The following is a 20,446-nucleotide window of genomic DNA, read 5'->3' on the forward strand; positions in this document are numbered from 1 at the left end:
CAATGTAAATGTCAGCGCTCGCGTTTGCTGTAAACCATGCCTTGCGTGATGCACACAACGTGTGGGCACTATGAAAGTAGGCATCGTCCTTAAAAGGCTTGGCGGAAGCTTAGACGGAATGACGTCAAGAAAACGCGGCCTAGCTGCTGAGTACTCAGGCTTCTTTGGAGATGAATTTCATAAGGGAAACCTGCACTTTAAAAGTTGAGACTTCGGTGAGTAGCTAAACTTGGTGCGAGATTTTTATTTGCGTTGACAAAAGAAAAACAGTTTTTTAGAGTGAGCTTCTCCTTTAAATCAGAAAGCGACTAAACGGCTGATTTCTAAAATATGTACGAGCAATCATTGCAGGATAAATAATGCAACGCACAACTAAATGTTACATGCAGGCAGTGTTTAATCAACCAAAGAGTAAAACAAAAGCAAAACGGGAGTGAAATGTTGAGGGAAAGACGGACAACAACTAAAAGCAGTTCTCACTCATGGCAGCTTTGCAGTTTTCATCGAACTTCCTTTGTAACAAATATGCACTCAATAAGATCTTCTACAATAGAGAAACAGAAAATTATGTAAACTGATGTTTTGTTTACTCACTTTCAACAACAACGTAGACAACTTGGATTGCTGGATTACCAATACCATTGTCAGCAGTACACCTGTAGCCTCCTTCATCCTGTTTACCAGTGATGGTCAAAGAAAAGGACACAGAACTGTTGTCAGAAACTCTTGTCCAGGTAATACTTGGTGTTGGCATACCTTTTGCTGAACAGTTGAGTGTCACTACATCTGTTTCATTTACTGTTTGATTTCCAGAAATATGAGTGATGTCTGCTGGATCTGGTAGAAAAAAGTACTTCAAGTCAATTTGATCAAATGCAAAGAAACTGAAAATTGTGTAAAGTACTGTCATTAATTACGTACTTACTGCACGGTTTGAAATTCTGTCTGACTACTGGACCACAAATATCAGGCAAAATATCAAGAACATCATTTTCCGAGATTTCTGAGGATATGGACTTATATGCAGATTATAAGATTTTACGATATTTTTATCATTAGGGTTTTGAAGCCAACAGCAATCCTTCCAATTATTTACTCAAAGACTGAAAGGACAGCGAAAACTACCAGGCACTCGGCTGCCTTATCTTTGGAGATAGCCATTAGCTGTTTTACTTTCAAAACCAAAATCAATTACAATACATATCAAATAATGAAACGAAAGGTTTCTCAGTTTACGAGATATGTAAACAGTAAAAAGTGCTGCTTGACGCAGCAAAGTTTCGATCGAAGTTGTAACTTGGCGCTACAGAGTCTACAGGATTTCATTCCACCAAGCTTCAGAACATATTGGGCAAATATGAAAGGCGTCAACTTTCCTATTTACGAGACAAATGGTCCAAGTTGTCCTCAAACCCTAATAAAAAAGAAAATAATTTTTATTGTATTGCATGATTTACCAACAACAGTGATGCCGACAGTAGCATTGTCTCCTGTGCCAACTGTGTTTACAGGAACACAAGTGTACACTCCATCTGCTTCAACTGTGACATTAAACACACCTGAAGCACTGTTACCAATAGACTTGCCATTAAAATAGAAATGATACTCAGCTTCAGGACTGGCGTCTGCTTCGCAGTTCAAAGTCACAATACTGTCATGAAGTAATGTAGTGTTACTAGAAACTGTTTTGAGGGTTGTAGCATCAGGTGAATCTTCAAAAAGAAAACATTAACCTTAAAAGACATCATTCATTAATCAATGTTAATGTATTTCGGTATATTTGTTAGATAGTAGTGTATTCTCACTGGAAAATGCAAGAGTCGTGTTTTCTTAGTTTAAATAGGGAGTAGTGTAGTCCTATTGGGAAAATGCCAGAGTTATACCCACGATTATAGGTGGATTGTCGAGTGACGGCACTCAACTACAGAAAGAGGATAGCAATTATGTTGTGTACTTACATAACACTGTAACAGTTATAACTTCTGTAGGTCCATTACCAAAGTCATTGAACGGAGTGCAACGATAGTTCGCCTGCTTCACTCTTTCATTGAAAGACGTTGAGATCACCGAGACGTCACTGCCAGTTGTGTCATTAACAAAATTGTCCTGGTTTTTGTAGAATCGATACTTTGCAGGTGGGTTGGCCTTCGAGCTGCAAGTGATGCTGAAGGATGTATTAACTACAACTGACCTGTCGCTCAAAGAAGTCCTCAGATTTGTCTCTATTGGACGATAGTCTAAACTCAAAGAGAAACAATGTAAGTATTACTTTTGTACACGTAAATTATGCCATCCTGTAGAAATGTCATGTAGTTCAATTTTATTTATTTGAAGTTTAACAGTAAGTGTCCTTAAATTTCGGTTATATAAACTAACCAAAAGGGAAAATAGTTCAAAGAAGAGGGCCCATAACCAGAAGTAATGAGTCAGCATTAAACATAAGAAAAACAATAATTAAATAGTTACATAATCAACATAATAGCAGGAAATGTAGTTTTATCGACTTGGGGCCAGAGAAGAGCACCCAGGGACGAAGTCAATTATACTGTGCGCAAGACTACAGTGTTATCAAAACACCAGATTGTAGCGTTTCGGCTCTGTGAAAATGTGAAAAAGGTTGCATGATCTTATGATGATATTAACCTCTCAACTCGACCAATGGACCTCAAAATAGACAGGCTTAATTTTAGGTCAAGGGAAATAAAAACCAGTGCAGAAAGTAGATGGTTAGGAATAACCGAGTTCGATTAAGCGGAGTCCAACCGCGTGTCGTTAGTTTTCTATCTAGACGTATGTGACATGGACCGACTAGCGCTTTTTAGCACTAAAAAGTAAGAAACCAATGCAACAATTTGGAGTGCCTAGTCTACAGAGTTCATGTATACAAATAATAGTGGATTTATAGGGAGGATGTGCACCAGCTCTGATCCCTTTAAAAGAATAGGTAGTAGGTATTGCGCACATGAATCTTCAAGCAGTGATTTTTGTTAGAAACCATAGGTTGAATGGTCCCTATTTAAAAGTTTGGATAATGTATAAAGATAAACATTGGCTCACATGTAAAGGCAACAGTTTAAAACACCCAAACCGGAAAATATCGCATAAATACTCCCCAAAAATAACTAAAGTCAGATGACGAGATTTTTTCCTTTTGTATGTTTGTTTCGTCCTGTCGATAGTTTGTCATAGAGAGGGAAACCAAAAGGACTGCTTCGAAAGAATTACAACCAGTACACGTATGGGGTGCATAACGCTCTAGCTTACTGTCATCTGATCTGTTGCTGTATTTTATAAGCATGCAAAAGATTCAGAAAGATAATAATAATGTGCCATGTCATAAAATAATCCTGCGAACTGCAAAACAATACAATAATTAAAATGCTCACTATTTGATCATGATAAGAGTACAACTTTGTGTGAACCTGTCATTAAATTAAGCACCAGTGGAAATTTGAAGATTTGGGGAGCCTTGTGTCTAAAGGGCCAGGACGTATTTAAAGGCTAAATTGTTGAAAACATCACTGCTACTTCAATATAACTCGTAATGTCAAATAACTTGTGCTCCATAAATCTCATGTGAAATCAGTATTTTTGTAAGACCTACATTGAACGTTAATGAATGTAACCACACTGTCTGGACTCCCCACACCATTCTCAGCAGTGCACCTGTAGCCTCCTTCATCCTGTTTACCAGTGATGGTCAAAGGAAAGGACACAGAACTGTTGTCAGAAACTCTTGTCCAGGTAATATTTGGTGTTGGATTACCATCCGCTGTACATACTAGAGTCACTGAGTCACTTTCGTTCACTGTGTTATTGCTAGAGATGTTGAGGACGGTTGGAGCATCTATGAAGAGATAAAGGCAATAAGGGTAATATCAAGAATATTAATACTCGCACAAATTATTTTAAACAATGTGCATCTTTTAAAATTGCTATTTGGAGATCTGAGAGGATTTCCTATTCGATAACTACACTTTCTCTGAATGACTTAAAGAGAGAAACGTTGTAGACTAGTTTTACAGGTTACATATGGGGCGCCGTTTGTAAATTTATTATTTAGACCGAATTTATGCCATTTTCCCCTTATTTATAAATAATTGGAAATGCCACAAAATTTGTTTATAAATAAGACACAAGAACTTGTCCGTTGATATGTAAATAGTTATTTTAGGTACGTCCTGATTTATAAATAATCTTTTACCATAGAGTTATTATATATAAATAACAAACTAAACAACCTCAATTATTTACAAATCAGGTCATCTCTAAAATAGTTATTTACATATCATAAAGTTTGTAAATCCCATTATTTATAAATAAATTACTTCGCCGGGAGTGTAAATTCATTATTTAGAAATAATAAATTTCACCTCGCCGAGTGTAAATTTATTATTTATAAATAATGAACTTCACTGAGTGTGTAAATTCATTATTTAGAAATAATGAATTTCACCTCGCCGAGTGTAAATTTATTATTTATAAATAATGAACTTCACTGAGTGTGTAAATTCATTATTTAGAAATAATAAATTTCACCTCGCCGACTGTAAATTTATTATTTATAAATAATGAACTTCATTGAGTGTGTAAATTCATTATTTAGAAATAATGAAGTTTCATCTCGCCGACTGTAAATTTATCATTTAGAAATAATGAATTTAACCGTGTGTGTAAATTTATTATTTAGAAATTCATTATTTAGAAATAATGAAGTTTCATCTCGCCGAGTGTAAATTTATTACTTAGAAATAATGAACTTCACTGAGTGTGTAAATTCATTATTTAGAAATAATGAAAGTATGAAAGGCTGACCCAGCGTCTCTTGCCCGATCGATTTCGGAGGTTGTTTCTCGCGCTATAAGTGAGACAGTTAATGCTGCCCTTGCTCAGGTAGGTATGCAACCTGAAATTCAACAGTGACAGATCTAGGGGAGGCTCCCCCCCCCCCCTCCCCTTATTGTGAATTATTGCGTTTAAACGAGAATCACGCTTCAAATATCTATTGTGTAGTTCTTATTCACTCAACAATTCGGCAGCTCACACTGCAACAGGAACAACGACAACGACAACGACAACGACAACGACAACAACTAGTCAAAGGCCGAGGTAACAGGTAAATTTTAAGACAAGAAATTGCTGCATGAACAAAATGCAGAGCTTTTAAAATCGGGAAATCGAATAATGTATTTACTTGCTTAAATAATTTTTTGTAGCCTGCGAACAGGCCCACGTTGGAGCACAAACGCGCTCGGCGTAGCTGAGAGCGAGAAATCGACGGGCGAAGCCGCAAGAGGAGAAAGTCACTTCTTGGCGTCTCTTTCCCGCCGATCGCTATTCCTCTTCGTCACTCGCGCGTTTGACTCAAACGTGAGCCTGCTCGCAGGTTAAATTCTTTGTGACATTTGTGACCTTTGGACGGATAGCTGTGTGACACACTTTGTTTGGCTTGATCAAGTCACGGCTAGACATGTCTATTCCAGGCAAGTCCAAAGATCGTACACGTAGAAAGCTAAATTAATTTACGTTTAAACCATTGTTGAATAGACCTTTTTCGACTGGGCGGTTTGTTGCCCCATTTCAGACCATGTGATGATACTCTTGAGAATTCTTCCTTTCAAATTTTCAAATAGTTGCGCGTATATGAAAAAATAATTTTTAGATGAATAAAAAAACAATTCTCTAGAGAATATCACGTGGTCTGTAATGGAACAACAAACCGCCCAAGCGAAAAAGGTCTATTTCAATAGAAATCAGACCTTTCACTTAACACGCCAAGCGATTTTTACTTTCTTCGTGCAGCAGTTTCTTTTCTTAAAATTTACCTGTTACCTCGGCCTTTGAGTACTTGTTCCTGTTGCAGTGTGAGCTGCTGAATTGTTGAGTGAATAAGAACGACATAATAGATATTTGAGGCGTGGGGTGGGGTGGGGGGAACGGGCCCCCGGGCCCCTCATCCAGATCCGCCACTGCTGAATTTCAGGCTGCATACCTACCTGAGCAAGGGCAGCATTAACTGTCTCACTTATATCGCGAGAAACAACCTCCGAAATCGATCGGGCAAGAGAGGCTGGGTCAGCCATTCATACTTTCATTATTTCCAAATAATGAATTTACATATTCAGTGAAGTTCATTGTTTCTAAGTAATAAATTTACACTCGGCGAGATGAAACTTCATTATTTCTAAATAATGAATTTCTAAATAATAAATTTACACACACGGTTAAATTCAGTATTTCTAAATGATAAATTTACAGTCGGCGAGGTGAAACTTCATTATTTCTAAATAATGAATTTACACACTCAATGAAGTTCATTATTTATAAATAATAAATTTACAGTCGGCGAGGTGAAATTTATTATTTCTAAATAATGAATTTACACACTCAGTGAAGTTCATTATTTATAAATAATAAATTTACACTCGGCGAGGTGAAATTCATTATTTCTAAATAATGAATTTACACACTCAGTGAAGTTCATTATTTATAAATAATAAATTTACACTCGGCGAGGTGAAATTCATTATTTCTAAATAATGAATTTACACACTCAGTGAAGTTCATTATTTATAAATAATAAATTTACACTCGGCGAGGTGAAATTTATTATTTCTAAATAATGAATTTACACTCCCGGCGAAGTAATTTATTTATAAATAATGGGATTTACAAACTTTATGATATGTAAATAACTATTTTAGAGATGACCTGATTTATAAACAATTGAGGTTGTTTAGTTTGTTATTTATATATAATAACTCTATGGTAAAAGATTATTTATAAATCAGGAAGTACCTAAAATAATTATTTACATATCAACGGACAAGTTCTTGTGTCTTATTTATAAACAAATTTTGTGGCATTTCCAATTATTTATAAATAAGGGGAAAATGGCATAAATTCGGTCTAAATAATAAATTTACAAACGGCGCCCCATAGTTACAAGCCGTGAGACCAGTGGTATCAAAAGGAAAAGGCAAGCAGAAAAAACTTTTGTCAAACAACATAGTAATTATAATTATTATGTAATAATAATAATTATTCTATAAAGAGAAACACTAATGGAAAAGATATATTATAAGACTAGCAATTCACAAGCGTACCAAGGTTTCAGGAGAAACAAAAAGATGGTAAGAGTAACGGTATATGAACGTTTAAAGTATAAAGTGCTATGAAAGCTCTAAAATATGAAGAAACATCGAAAAGATAACACCACAGAGGAAGACCAAAAACTTTCAAATTTTCCAAAATATGGAACGACTCCTGATTAAGACAGCCCAAACGTCGATAACATAGCACTAAAATATCATAACATAGGCCAAGAATAGCGAAATAAACATATATACTGGAAGTGCGAAAAACTCAACTGCTGGCAGGATGTAACGCAATGTAAATGTAATAAACGGAGAAGCACTGGATGCACAAGCTGGAAATGTGGATCTATTTACAATGAAAAGCCAAAACAGGAAAACGAAAAGAATTGACAAAATAGTGAAACAAATCTGTCAGACTGCAAAGTATAACGAGATTCATATCTACCACACTACGGACGGCCTGAACTGTAGAATTTATTTGTTTGTTCGGAGGGTACAAGTACAATATCTTCTTTTTGGCGAGCAAAATATGGCTTTTTTTGTAGTATACCTACCTTGATAGAAAATTCTTACATCCAAGAATCGTGGGAAAACATATTTTAATCTCCTAAATCTAATTTCTTGTGTTGTTAACGAAACACATTTTTTTTACACTAGTAACTTACGGCAGTTACGATTTACAATAAGCTAAGCTTGTTGAAGTTTAGTAGTGCCAATGCATGTGGCTATGACATCTGCACCAGGCATTTTAATTAGGTATTCAATACGACCGTCCACGGTCTTAAACAGAATGCCTAAACGCGAGCCAACTGGGTGGATCTGAAGCCATGCTCCCCTAGAAAATCTTTGATTTCAGTTCCTATTAAAGGGAGGGGTGAATTGTATCCTGTCCTTAAGGTCACTCTTAAATCATGCATGATACAAATATAAGGTATGTACTCCACTTCGTTAAACTTTTAAGAGTGCCTGCCTGTAAAAACGAGACAAATTCTTATTTTCGCTCGTCCAAAAAAGGCGCAATTGGTCAAAATACTCTTTATAGTTTTTTGTCTAGTGCGCTTAATTGTCACGGACCAAACTAGCCATTTAGATATGGTATACCTATAGCATAGCTCTTCCTTTAGAACCTTTTATTTGTTGAGAGATTCGTATTCTAGAAGAGTTATGACCCTCTAAAGTCAGTTGAAATTCTACATGTAAATTAAATTGCGATAGTTGTATTTTTCAAACGGCCAAGAAGTAGACAAAACATATTTACTTCAAGATGACTTTTAGCTCAGAGGAATGATTAAAGTGTACATTACAAACTGTGTGAATATGAAATCCAGGCAAGTTCCCTTCTTTCTGTACTGGCCTATTGAAAATGTGCAATTTTGCATAAATTCCATCGGCCATGTTGGTTGATTGAGCGGTATTTCGAGCTTTCCTAGACTTCACAAAAATGTGAAGTCGCTGGAACTTTGAAAGTATATTTCTGATAATCGCCGCTTTTCATATGACGTTATCATTTTCCAAAATAAGAAATTACCAATCCTTCTGAAGTTTTAGTTTCATCAGATGTGAGACCCTTTAATAACTTGATGTTTTGCAGCGTTTAAGCTCGACAGGGTTCCTCATTTTGAAATAGGGCACATTTAAATTTCCAAGTTTATGTGTTGTGTGACATTAAAATGGCGGCCCGATAAGGCTCTCGAATGGTCAAAAGGATGAGTTATTGCTCAAGTTTTTGCTAACTTAACAGTTGTTGCTCTAGAAAAAGTATTAATTTCAATTTGTCGGAGCTCTAGAGTAATAACTTTTCGTTTCAATGGCAAAACTCAATGACAGATGTTTCTGTTACTTTACGGCCGCCATGTTTGTGTCCCTCCGAGGGGCACAAACATGGCGACTCCGTACAAAGCTCTATAAATCTTGGCGAAGTTGTTTATATGTTAATCATCTTTCATATCCCAGCTTCTTGACTTAATTTATTGAATGGTTATGATTTTATTTTTGATGGCGTGACACTGCAAACCAGCCATACTTCACCAAAAGGGTCTTTTTGACGCAATAAAAAAAATCCGAATTTTCTGACCTGTCGTCGGATTCTCCATATTTACAGGCAGTGGCTCTTAAACATTATTTTGTAATTAATTATTTCTCAGACATTTTTTTTTTTCAAGAAAAGATTCATACCCCACAGAGAGTTTTTTTTTCTTTAAGGGCTCTCTCCTCCTGTTACTTTGGAATTTCTAATGACTGGCCATGAATGGGTGGTGGGTGTGAATATCTTCTGGAACTGCACATTCAGATTAAGTCAACAAGAACATCAGTATTTATCCTGACAAAGTCTGATTTTCAGCCTGGATGGCCCTTTGATTGGGACTGTGCACATTGTTGTACTGCAATATTCCAGTGTCTTATTTAAACCAAATTGCATGTGCTCTCGAAAGCAAGTCGCCAAGTTCACAACAGTTATAGCGGAGCTCCGGCGGCCCGAAGGGCCACCAAGCGGAGCCCCATACTCATATGGGAAAGAAAAAGAAACCCATGAATAAATTTTCTCATGGTGTTCATGGTTAGCGGTATTGCTCGGGGGCGCGTACGCACGACGACGACGACGGCGGCGGCGGCGGCGGCGGCGGCGGCGGAGTTGCCCAACATGGCGGCCATACTCCAGCTAATACGTTGACAGAGACATGCACCCTCGGTTTGTAGCGCAACTCTTTGATATTGGACATCCATGTTATCGTCAATTGATATGTCAAAACAAGGTATTCGCTGACCAGTATCACGTGACCATATCGCGGGCTCAAGTTTAGAGCTCATCGAGGCCACCTGCTTTTTTGAAGTTAACCGCTGATGAAGTGCTGGGTTTTCGATTAGATCGCGGGCTCATGTTAGGTTAACTTGCTGGCCGGGTTGTTCGGAAGTCGGTTAACGTTAACCCAGGATTATAAAAGTTAACCGAAGTATAATTTTTCTTGTATACAAATGTTTTTCACTGCTTTTTGTATATTTTGAGGACCTTGAGATAATTGAAACTCAAAACAGAAGGCCAAACAACAGAAGGGGAAAACTCCACCGTAAAGTTTCAAAACTCAAATCAAAATTCTCGCCTATTTTGGGTTAGTTTAATCGGGCTTTGAACAACCCGGCCCAGGAGCTCCCCTTTTAAGCTTTGCTAAATCTTTATATTATGTTTGCTTTGCATCTCAGGGCAGAGCCTGCCACTGTGAAAGTTTTGGTACCATCCCCCTAGCATTTGATTTACTACTGTAGACACTCAGTAAACTAACAATGAAGTACACTGTATATCAATGAAAGGAATGTCATCTGTTGGTTACAAATTATAATTGATATGTTTTTGTATGTTCAGTGGTGTTCAAGTAGCAGCTATATACAGTATGATTACATCCCTGTTCCTGTCAGTCAATATATGAACAGTGCGCACATGGGCAGCTTGGATTAACTGCCAGCTTTTCTTTTCTTTTCCTTCCAGCGGTAGGTTTGTATACAAGGCACATTTATACGTTCCTCACCTTTGTCGAGCGTGACGATCACATACTTCGATGTTCTTTGTTTTACTGACCATTGTTTTCCTCGAAGCCGGTTTAATCATGTAGAGTCCTCTTGAGCGGCTTGTAGAAGCACTCTTTTGGACAACTCTCGGTACACATACATCTATGAGCAGTAAACGGTGATCCGGGGATCCAAGGAAGGATTGATGAACGCCACGGCCATTTTGTGTTTACAACAGGTGTTTTAGTTCCCAGTCTTCCCGTGAGTGTCACATCATCTTGATTCCCGTGATACTCACGGGAAGATTGGGAACGTATATATGTACCTTGTATACAAACCCACCGCTGGAAGGAAAAGCTGACAGTTTTAATGCTACCTAGGTTTCAAGGATCGCTACAAAGGACCACAACTCTAATCTTGAAGCCAGGTAAGAGATTTACGTGAATTAATCGGAGCACTTTACGAAGGCGAGTATCTTAGTTACTCACTGGAATAGTTTCAAAATTTCCTGAGCTTTAAGCAGTCGTTAGTTTTGAAAACCTAGTGTGCAGACAAGTTTTATTATTGCGTTAAATCAAGGGCCATTTATACTTTCTATTCATGTAGTTCAGCAGTTTCAAACAGGTGCCACATTTTTAAAACGTGCCTTCAAAGTAGGGCTAGTAGAGCTATTTTCGTGTTTGGTTGAAAACTCGAGTTAACGGGTAGAAAATCTTCTTTTGACCGTTGAAGGAACAATATTGAATTATAACTGCAACATGGCTAAGCAAACTGCTATGATATATCTATAGCGGAAAAAAAGAATTAGGACTTTTGAGCGAATATTAATTTTTTTAGAGCGCCGGCAATATGTGCTATTTTTTTTGCAGTTTCGGCAGGCATGCAACTTGTGTCGAGCGGACCGAACTTCAATCAATCCCAGAAAAGTTCAATTAGAATTTTTAATCAAATAAAACTCATTTTAGTGATTGACTAGGTAAGGGCTTCGAAATCCCAGCTTATGAGAAAAATCGAATTTTCGAGGTAAACTCAGTGGTCGGTTTTTACAGAGACAGCCTCTTAATAGACAAGAGATCAACAAATGTACAAATATAGAGGTCATTCCCCAGTATTGCATTGCGCACCCTTACTGCGCATAATTTCACGCGTGATTAGCGCGCGCGCATTAAAAAATGGCGGCTTTTTGTTTACAGCTGGACCTCGCCATAGAGGTAAATCACCATTTTCTCGAAAACGAGCGTGGTGGCCTATCATTTTTTTGTTATTTTGAATTGAGTAATAAATTTCTCTGTGTAAAATAAATATGGACCAATTCTCAGTGTAGAACAAAACGCAATCGTCGGAAACGTGAATTTAGCAAGCAATCGTGACTACAATCATGGTGCTATTATAAGGATTTATATGGGTATAAACAAGGTGCTGTTGCTCCTAAACGAACATGTGGACCCCTCATTTTTATTTCAGAATTTTAGTTCCTATAATATAAGCAATCAATAGGCAAAGTTTCACAAAAATCTCAGTGCAGGTTCTATTTCAGTGGAATCATCTTAAGTGGTCACGAGCATTAGCCATCGCGTCAGTGGATGCAAAGCATATTTGCCTGTAGTAGTTTAGTGTTTTCATTGGAACTGATTGTTCTCCAGTTTCGATTTCAATACCTTCGTGTTTGCGTTTGCAGTGTCAGCACTGTTCCTGCCACTGAGTTTTTACTAGAGTCGTATCGAGGAATGATTTGAAATTTACGTCGTTTCCTACATTTTCGCCACGACATTAACATCCAGTTTACCACTATCGGTTGACACTTTTGTCTTCTGTATTAGGATTATTAGGGAGTTTAAGAAAGCCACGACGGCAACGGCAACGGCAACGTCGCTAAACGAAAGTTTTTAATGAGCAGAACAATGGCTGTGCACGTGCGTTATAATTCGTGGTACATTTCTTCGCCGTCCTCTTCAAAACAACAACGCGAAATGACCAAACTCTGCGTCGTCTGAGGAACGTGAGCCACAACGGCTAATATTTTAAATTTCTATTTCAAATTTATCACTTTGTCCCAGATTCAGTTTCGTGATAGATTTGACAGTGATAAACAAAGTAAATCACTTTAGAGTATCGCGAGATCCTTAGGTAAAATATTAATTCATTTTTTAATCGAAGTTTTCTTCGGCGTCGCCATCATAGCTTCTTAAACTCCCTATTATCTTTGTGGGAAAGCAGCCGCTGTACGATTCTAAATTCTAAATCATTCCATGTATTTTGGACTTTAGTTTTCCGACAAGGTAAGTAATCCAGTCCAGAAGAAGATCTTCGTAGTTCTTTAAGGAGTTTTTGTATTTATCCAAAGTTAAAGTCCCCAGCCCCTCCTCCTGCGAGGTCCCTGCTGAAAAATTTTGGAAACTGTCGTCATTCAACTATAACAGTATTAAACTTAACGCTTTAGCAAAAGCGTTTGCAGGCTGAATTGCAACTGTAGCTAACTGCGTACTCACGCAAATCAGTTTATCCAACAGTTCTCATCTCTAGACGTCAAGTAAGGGTGAATTTCTTTGTTTAAGTAAATGGCTTTCCTGAGCTGGCTTATGGTATTTTGGTAAAAACATGGGATAGCTATAGATGGGATAGCTATAGATATTACATACTTACGTAACACTGTCAGGCTTAACCCATCTCTACGTCCATCACCAAAATCATTAAATGGAGTGCAGCTGTAGTTCACCTGCTTTCTTCTTTCACTCACTGAAGTTGTAATAACTGAGATATCACTTCCAGTTGTGTCATTAACAAAATTGTCTTGGTCTTTGTAGAATCGATATTTTGCAGGTGGGTTGGCTTGTGCACTGCAAGTGATGTTGAAGGATGTATTCACAACAATTGAGTTGCCAACAAAAGAAGCCTTCAGATTTGTGTCTATTGGATGATAGTCTAAACACAAAGAGAAATAATGTAAGTATAACTTATGTTCATGTAACTTATGCTATCCTGCAGAAATGTCATGTAGTTCAATGTTATTAATTTGAAGTTTAACAATAAGTGTACTGTCATTTCGGTTATAGAACCCAACTAAAAGGAAGAATAGTTCAAACAAGAGCGCCAGGAGAATGCTAGTAAAACGACAAAGAGGGAGAAAAAGAACGACTAATGCTTTTTTAGGACCAACCCGAAAAAGCGTAGCAAAAACGGCTTTGGACAAAAGTTTTAGAATGAAAAGAATGACGGTTTGTGACCCAAAAAACGGATCTGGCCGCGGAAAGACAACTCACCTACAAGCTGTTAGAACTGTTTCAGTTGAATATTATCGGCCGCGTTATTGGGAGTAACGAAACATTCAACCAAAACATTTGGTGAGCAAGCCAACCAGAAACATAATCACAGAGCGACGCTTTTGGGACTCTCTCATCAAGGGCTGTTGTTTTGGTAGAGTGTATAGTTGCGCTGATAGCGTCACTCCATAAGTCCTTTTGGAAAGGCGCATGACAAAGACTTTGACTTATTTAGCAGAAATATGTAATAAGGCAACTTGTAATAAAGCTGCCTAAGAAGAATCTATATAAATGTAATAAATATTAGGAATCTACTATTTACCCATGTTTTGATAGGATTATATTCTGTTCTCTACATTATGTTCTAGACATGACGACGTCAGTTTTGTTTCACTCCAGATAATATTCAACTGAAACTCTTTCAACATTCATTTATTCTGTAATTTATTCTAAACTGAGATTAATCTACCCACAGCCAGTGATAGAGTGAAATCAAAATATGTAAAACATATTAGATTCTATTAAATTGAAATAGGTGTATAATAATATTCTGGAAGTAAGGTAGGTCCGTATAGAAAAATTTAGGTCGAGTTATTGACCTTCAGGTCCCTCTTGATGTTCTTCACTTCATATTTCTGGGGGCTTCAGCCTACACTATGCTACCGTCGGCGGAATTTATGTGTCTACGTGTCGCGTATCGCGAGATTTTCTGGGAGGAATTGAGTAGGCTATATGACGTGATCGTTCGATACGGTGGCCATTGCTGTGTACTTGTAATATTTCAGATATTTTTCGACAGCTTACCGTCGCGAGTCAAAGTAAGTTATTTTCCATTTCCAAATTGCTTTGCCTCGTTTTTGTTATATATATATATTTTTTTTCCCGCACTGCCCTCGAGAACTGTGTTCTCCTTGTTATTTCAGTTAGATCTTCGTGAGAGAATTTCTTCGGCGATACAAGATTTGTTTTTCTCACGCAAGCCATTAACTTATCCAGGCTCGGCTCGTGTTCAGTGTGGATTGCACGGGAGGAGTATTCGCTTTCGCTTTCTGGACATAAACAGTAATGATGGGCTACATTTTGTCTACATCCCATTGCTTGTAAGGGGAAGTGAATGATGTGGAGAACAATCCAGGCTCTGCAGTATTCAATAACACTAATCCAACAACCACTGTGTCTGCTGGCCACGAGTCAAGGAACTGACAGAAACACACTTTGGTGAAAACGTTGGTAAGCAGTGTGTTGCAAATTATGTTTACTTGATTATGGTTAAAATTTACCATCAAATAGAAGACACTGTGCTCAGAATAGGCTTATTGGATCGAGCCTATACAGTTCTACAAAATATAAATTCTGCACAGAGAATGTGTATTTGCTGTTAACTGTTACAATGAGGTTAACTAATATTCCAGGAAGAGTTTCGGTTTTTGCGAGAACGTACCGTTCAATGCAACGTAATGCAATTTAATACATTGTGTCATATTTTTACTCTTGACATCAAACAATGCCCAATATCTCTTAAAAATTCACTTGCAGAAGCATTTTCAAATAATTTTTTCAAACTCATCAATAACTCATCAAGTTTAAACAATGTAAATCATAACTGTGATGGTGTTTGGATATCTGATCTTATTTGACATAGATGTTGTAATTTTAAGTCGCCTTTTTCTCCTTAGTTCTAGTCTCAATTGAGAAGATAGGTGTACTTGTGTATATAGTGTGTCAAACACCGAAGACCACATTCCAACACATTTCCAAAACCTCAAATTTTGTCAAAAATTCTCAGCTGTGTGTTATATCTTAAAGACTCTTCTCCATATTTGGAAATGTGGTTAAACACGGTCTTTCATGCTTGATGTATTACATCATTGTTACTACAATTGTTGTTTGTTACAGTTTTAAAGACGTCAGAGCACAGCTTTGACATATTTTTAATTTAACTTCGAGGATTTGCATGGGATACCCCTTTCATTTGGGAGATACACTTTGGTCAGTGCAATTGTCTTGCTCACAAACACGCACTTGTCCTTTCAAAATGAAAGGTGTCCTGCACATGTTTTGATTTGTGGTTGTCAAGCTGATATGCAACAAGTTCAACACGACCAGGAATGTGATTACAGTGAATGAATGTGTGTACAAGAAATTATCCTAAAAAAGCTGATAACAGTTGCATTGTGTTCATCAAATAAAATTTAATTTATTAACTTCCCACTGTGAATAGCATGATAAAAAATATGTTATGATCTTATTGTATTTTGAAACAGATCCAACCGATCAAAGTAGTATTGGGTTTGACAAAACAGTTATAACACCTACAATGAGACGTACACATCTGTACCAGGTCATGGGAGCATAAGAACCTAGTAAACCAGGGTGAAGCACACTGAGCAATGTGGAACACTCCTTTAGACATAATTTTGATGTTTGTCAGGTAGCATTTGACTTTTTATCAAGTTCCGGCTGATAAACCTGTACTGTATACTTTTCACGTGAGACGTTGGAAGCTCTATTACACAACTCTTTACACAACTGTATGCTAACAGCCACTTGAAGATTAATGTTGAATCCAGAAACAAAAATGGATGCACTTTGCTATCCAGAAATTATTATGTAAACTACTAGTCAATCATCAACATATACTTTTAACATCACAAGGATCTTCATCTATCAAAGGAATCATGCAAACTATATGAACAATGTGTTTTTTTTTATATATATTTTTACCGCATTTACAGTAAAATTTTATCACATTTTGCATCATCTTAGAGCTGGCAATCAACAAAAGAACCTACTTCCTGTTTGCAAATTGATCATTCTTATTCCACGTGACAACATTTCTTTCCAGTCATGACAAAACGTATTCAGAACGTCAGTGGAATTGACCCCATTGACAAGGTGTCTATTTCGGACCAACTGTTGAATTCTCAGTTGCTGACTTTATTATGTAACTGGCTTAGATATTGCAGCAAACCCTCTTGACAGTACATGTGCAAGTTAATTTGATATCTGTGAACAAATTAATAACAACTCACCTATGTTGACACCTAATAATCAATATTACCTTATTTATTTAAATTTATACCTTTATCTTTCTAGTGATGGCCTATTCACTTGTAGTACTTTAACTCCCGAATACTAACGTTTAAAACTAGCACTCCAACTGAATGAAATAAAAGTAAATCTAAACCCACACAAGTACACTTTGCGGACTTATTGTTTGGTAGGAAGCTACTCAATTGCTAAATTCTTAAATATGCACACGTAATCGGCGGGTAAAAAGACATTCATATGTACCTGTAACATAATCATAGGCAATGTTTCATCAACTTAAGAGTCAAAAAGCGGCAGAATGAAAGTGAAATGTTGAGAGAAAGACGGATGGCAACTAAAAGCAGTTCTTAGTTTGAGCAACTTTGCAGTCTTCATCAAACTTTCTTTGTAACAACTAGGCACTCAATATGAGTTTGTACCGTAGAGTAATGCACCAAAAGTAAATTTTATCAGAGACACAGAAAATTATGTAAACTGCTATTTTTATTTTTATGTGTGAATTTAAAAAAATCGGTTTACTCACTTTCAACAACAACGTAGACAACTTGTCTTGCTGGATTACCAATACCATTGTCAGCAGTACATCTGTAGCCTCCTTCATCCTTTTTACCAGTGATGGTTAAAGGAAAGGACACAGGACTGTTGTCAGAAACCCTTGTCCAGGTAATACTTGGTTTTGGCATACCTTTTGCTGAACAGTTCAGCGTCACTTCCTCATTTTCATTCGCTGTTTGGTTTCCTGAGATATGAGTGATGTCTGCTGGATCTAACAGGACAATGTACTAAGGGTTCATCTTGTCAAAGGGTAAAGTTATTTTTATTAATTATTTATTTAGTTAATAATTAGCTCTAATTATATTAACCGAGCACGAGGTCTGTATGGGGAAATCTTGATGATCAAGGAGATGATCAAGGAGGTCTCAGCTATTGTTTACACACGAAATAACGGTCTAAGTAGATCTAAGTACAGCTAAAGATACGGGTAAGGATAGTCATGGTTTCCTACATCGATTTCTCACTTCCAACAGTCAAACATCATTATAATTTCACGGTCGATGTCAAAAGTAATAGTTTTCACATCTTCGTAGTGGAGATTCATTTGTCCCTCTCCTTTTAAATAAAATCATTCGTAGGCGGAAGGATCAAAGAAGTGACCATGAGAGGGAGAGAGACATGATAGGAACCATAAGATCAGCGGAAGAGTATGACTTGGAGCTCGAATTTTCAATTCTAGTGCTTACGCTTTCAATTACTCCAATCTCGTACATATAGTCCATCGTTCAGCTGGCCAACAACAACGGAGAGGTGTGAGAGATCTGAAAACATAACTGGATTGATAAAAGCAGTACGTATTCAATCTTGACGATTTCCAGAATCTTTGATGGATCAATGCTACCTCTTTATTTCAGTTGATGCCATAATAGTGGTATCAGATAAATGCCCAATCATTGGTAAACAAGTTAGGACACCTTTTGTGACACAAACAGTTACCAAAGCAACAGCATAACACATTATAAACCCTTAATTTTAGCTTTAAATGCTTCTAACTCAAAAACGAGTCGGATAAGCTCGTTTTGTATTAAGTAAAGGTTGTTGTAGATCGTACCGTTTCCGTGGTAACTTGTAATGGTAAGAAAATGATCGTAACTGGTACACCAATGTTTGTTCGTTTCCTTGTTTCTAGTCTCATCGCATTAATCGTGCTGGTGTATTAAAGATGTGCTGGAAAATGTTGGAAGCTATATTGTCAGCCACTTAGCAAACTTTCAAGTCCTCAATGTATCGTAAGACTATGCCGTCATCCAAGGCGTTGGTAGAAAAGAAGCCAAACTTCAAGGGTGACTATAATTTTGCGAGGACCACAACCGGCGCAACAGGGCGCTACCTTACTATGAGAGGCCTACTAACTCCTTCCACTTAAGGACGGCGACTACTTAGTGCAAAGGTCTTTTCCGCGATTTAGGACTAGGTGGAAAACGAATATTATAACAAGGGCTATCGCAATTTTAAAAAAAAGAATGGCTAAGCGCGCATTTCTCAGAGATGATTGTTTTAAAGACGAAAAAAATATGTTCTAATCCGAAAATATTCGAAGAAAAAGTTACAATTGTGGCAATAGACAAGTTTCTTTGTGTCTGATGAAACTCGTATAGCCCCCAAAATAGTTGTAGATTTAACAAATAGAATGTGGTTTAGCGTGGTCTGTACTCTTATCGCTAACGCTACGCGTCACGCAGTGGTCAAAACGTTGTGGACTCACAAGGCTGCGCCTCGTGAGTCCACAACAAATTTTGACCACCGTGATGACGCATATCGTTGTCGACAAGAGTACAGACCACGCTAAACCACATTTCGATTTGTTTTTTACCAAAATATCAACGTCAAAGAAAATGATTTTTCAGAGCGCGAGCTGAAAAAGGCATTGCGTGCACATTGACGCAAGCAGAGTTGCCTGGACTCTTATCGGCAACGGCAAATTAGCCAATCAGATTGCGAGATTAGTAGCAATTGTGGTAAAATTATAAATAACCCTGGAAATAAAGCGATGAAGTCTAAATCTGGTAAATCAGTGTTTCTGGATAACCCGGTAAATGTTATTATGACAACAGTTAAATGTAGATTTGAAGACTACATATTTTACATTGCGTGACTTGTCTCTTCTAGAAAGCTAGTTAGCTCTGTTATATTTTCCTTTTCCTAAAGAAAGGAAGTAGAAACCTGAATTCTTCTAGAATTTCTCACGTGTTAGGCTAAAAGCCTTAAACATGGAACTATTTCTAGTATAGCGCATAACCTCGCCTCCTATGAAGGCTTTCTTGTCCCTCGCGGGATGAAAGCACTCCAAAGGCAAGTACGTGGATGAAAGAAAACCAACTACATGTATGTTAATTAATGGCCCAAGAATCTTACTGTAAATTCTTACCTGTAACCTCAACTCGTATGTTGTATGCCCATAAATCCCCTTCAACTTGCACCTTGCACTGGAAAGTAGCACTCTCCTGTTCAGTCACCTTGTTTATTGTCAAATTAGAAAACTGACCCGTGCTGTAAATGCTGAATCGGTCTTTGAACTTATTAAATGGGGCTCCAGAAGGGCCTGGACTGATTACTAACCCAATGTCGTTTTGAGCGCTGCCATCACCAATGGAAAATGTGGTCAGTGCTAGTTTTTGACCGGATAACAATGTGTAATTCCACCTCAGAACCTCATTAGTATTTCCATTCCGCACTTGATGAACAGCAGTTTGAATGACAGCAAGGGTAGTTCCTGCGTTAGTTTGATTCCAAGCTGGTGGAGGAGCTGTCCACATCAAAAAAGCCTCTGTGAGATATTGTTTCAGTGTCAGTAACTACGGTAGCCTTTATTCATGCGAAATTATGATGATTTATGTCAGCTAATTTCCAGTTACATATATTCGTATTAGTTTCCGGCTTATTTACTAGATGCCTGGAATATTCTGTAAAACTCCATACCCTTTTAGACAGGTAAGTAGGTCAGTAGGTCAGTAGGTCAGTAGGTCAGTAGGTCAGTAGGTC

The 20,446-nt window shown here is 37.4% G+C and overlaps 1 protein-coding gene across 1 annotated transcript; it reads right to left on the reverse strand.

Annotated features, from left to right (window-relative positions):
- Window positions 1–586: 586 nt before the first annotated feature.
- LOC149109500 (neural cell adhesion molecule 1-like) lies at window positions 587–20,220 on the reverse strand. The gene is made up of 6 exons (XM_089293726.1): window positions 19,833–20,220; window positions 17,433–17,675; window positions 16,891–16,902; window positions 13,242–13,520; window positions 3,605–3,847; window positions 587–837 (listed from the first exon to the last, which is right to left on the reverse strand). The coding sequence occupies exons 1-6, from the start codon at window positions 20,218–20,220 to the stop codon at window positions 587–589; spliced, it is 1,416 nt and encodes a 471-aa protein (XP_089149852.1).
- Between the last annotated feature and the right edge of the window lie 226 nt (window positions 20,221–20,446).

The sequence above is a fragment of the Orbicella faveolata genome, unplaced genomic scaffold (genome assembly GCF_042242905.1).
Source record: "Orbicella faveolata isolate gen_17 unplaced genomic scaffold, um_ofav_v1 contig_25, whole genome shotgun sequence".
Taxonomy (NCBI): domain Eukaryota; kingdom Metazoa; phylum Cnidaria; class Anthozoa; order Scleractinia; family Merulinidae; genus Orbicella; species Orbicella faveolata.

Coding starts and splice junctions, on each gene's coding strand:
- LOC149109500 (XM_089293726.1), bottom strand. CDS start 20,220: ATGTGGACAGCTCCTCCACCAGCTTGGAATCAAACTAACGCAGGAACT. Junction 3,848..13,241: donor GTTAAGCCTGACAGTGTTAC/GTAAGTATGTAA, acceptor ATCTCTTCATAG/ATGCTCCAACCGTCCTCAAC. Junction 838..3,604: donor TACATTCATTAACGTTCAAT/GTAGGTCTTACA, acceptor TTTTTCTACCAG/ATCCAGCAGACATCACTCAT.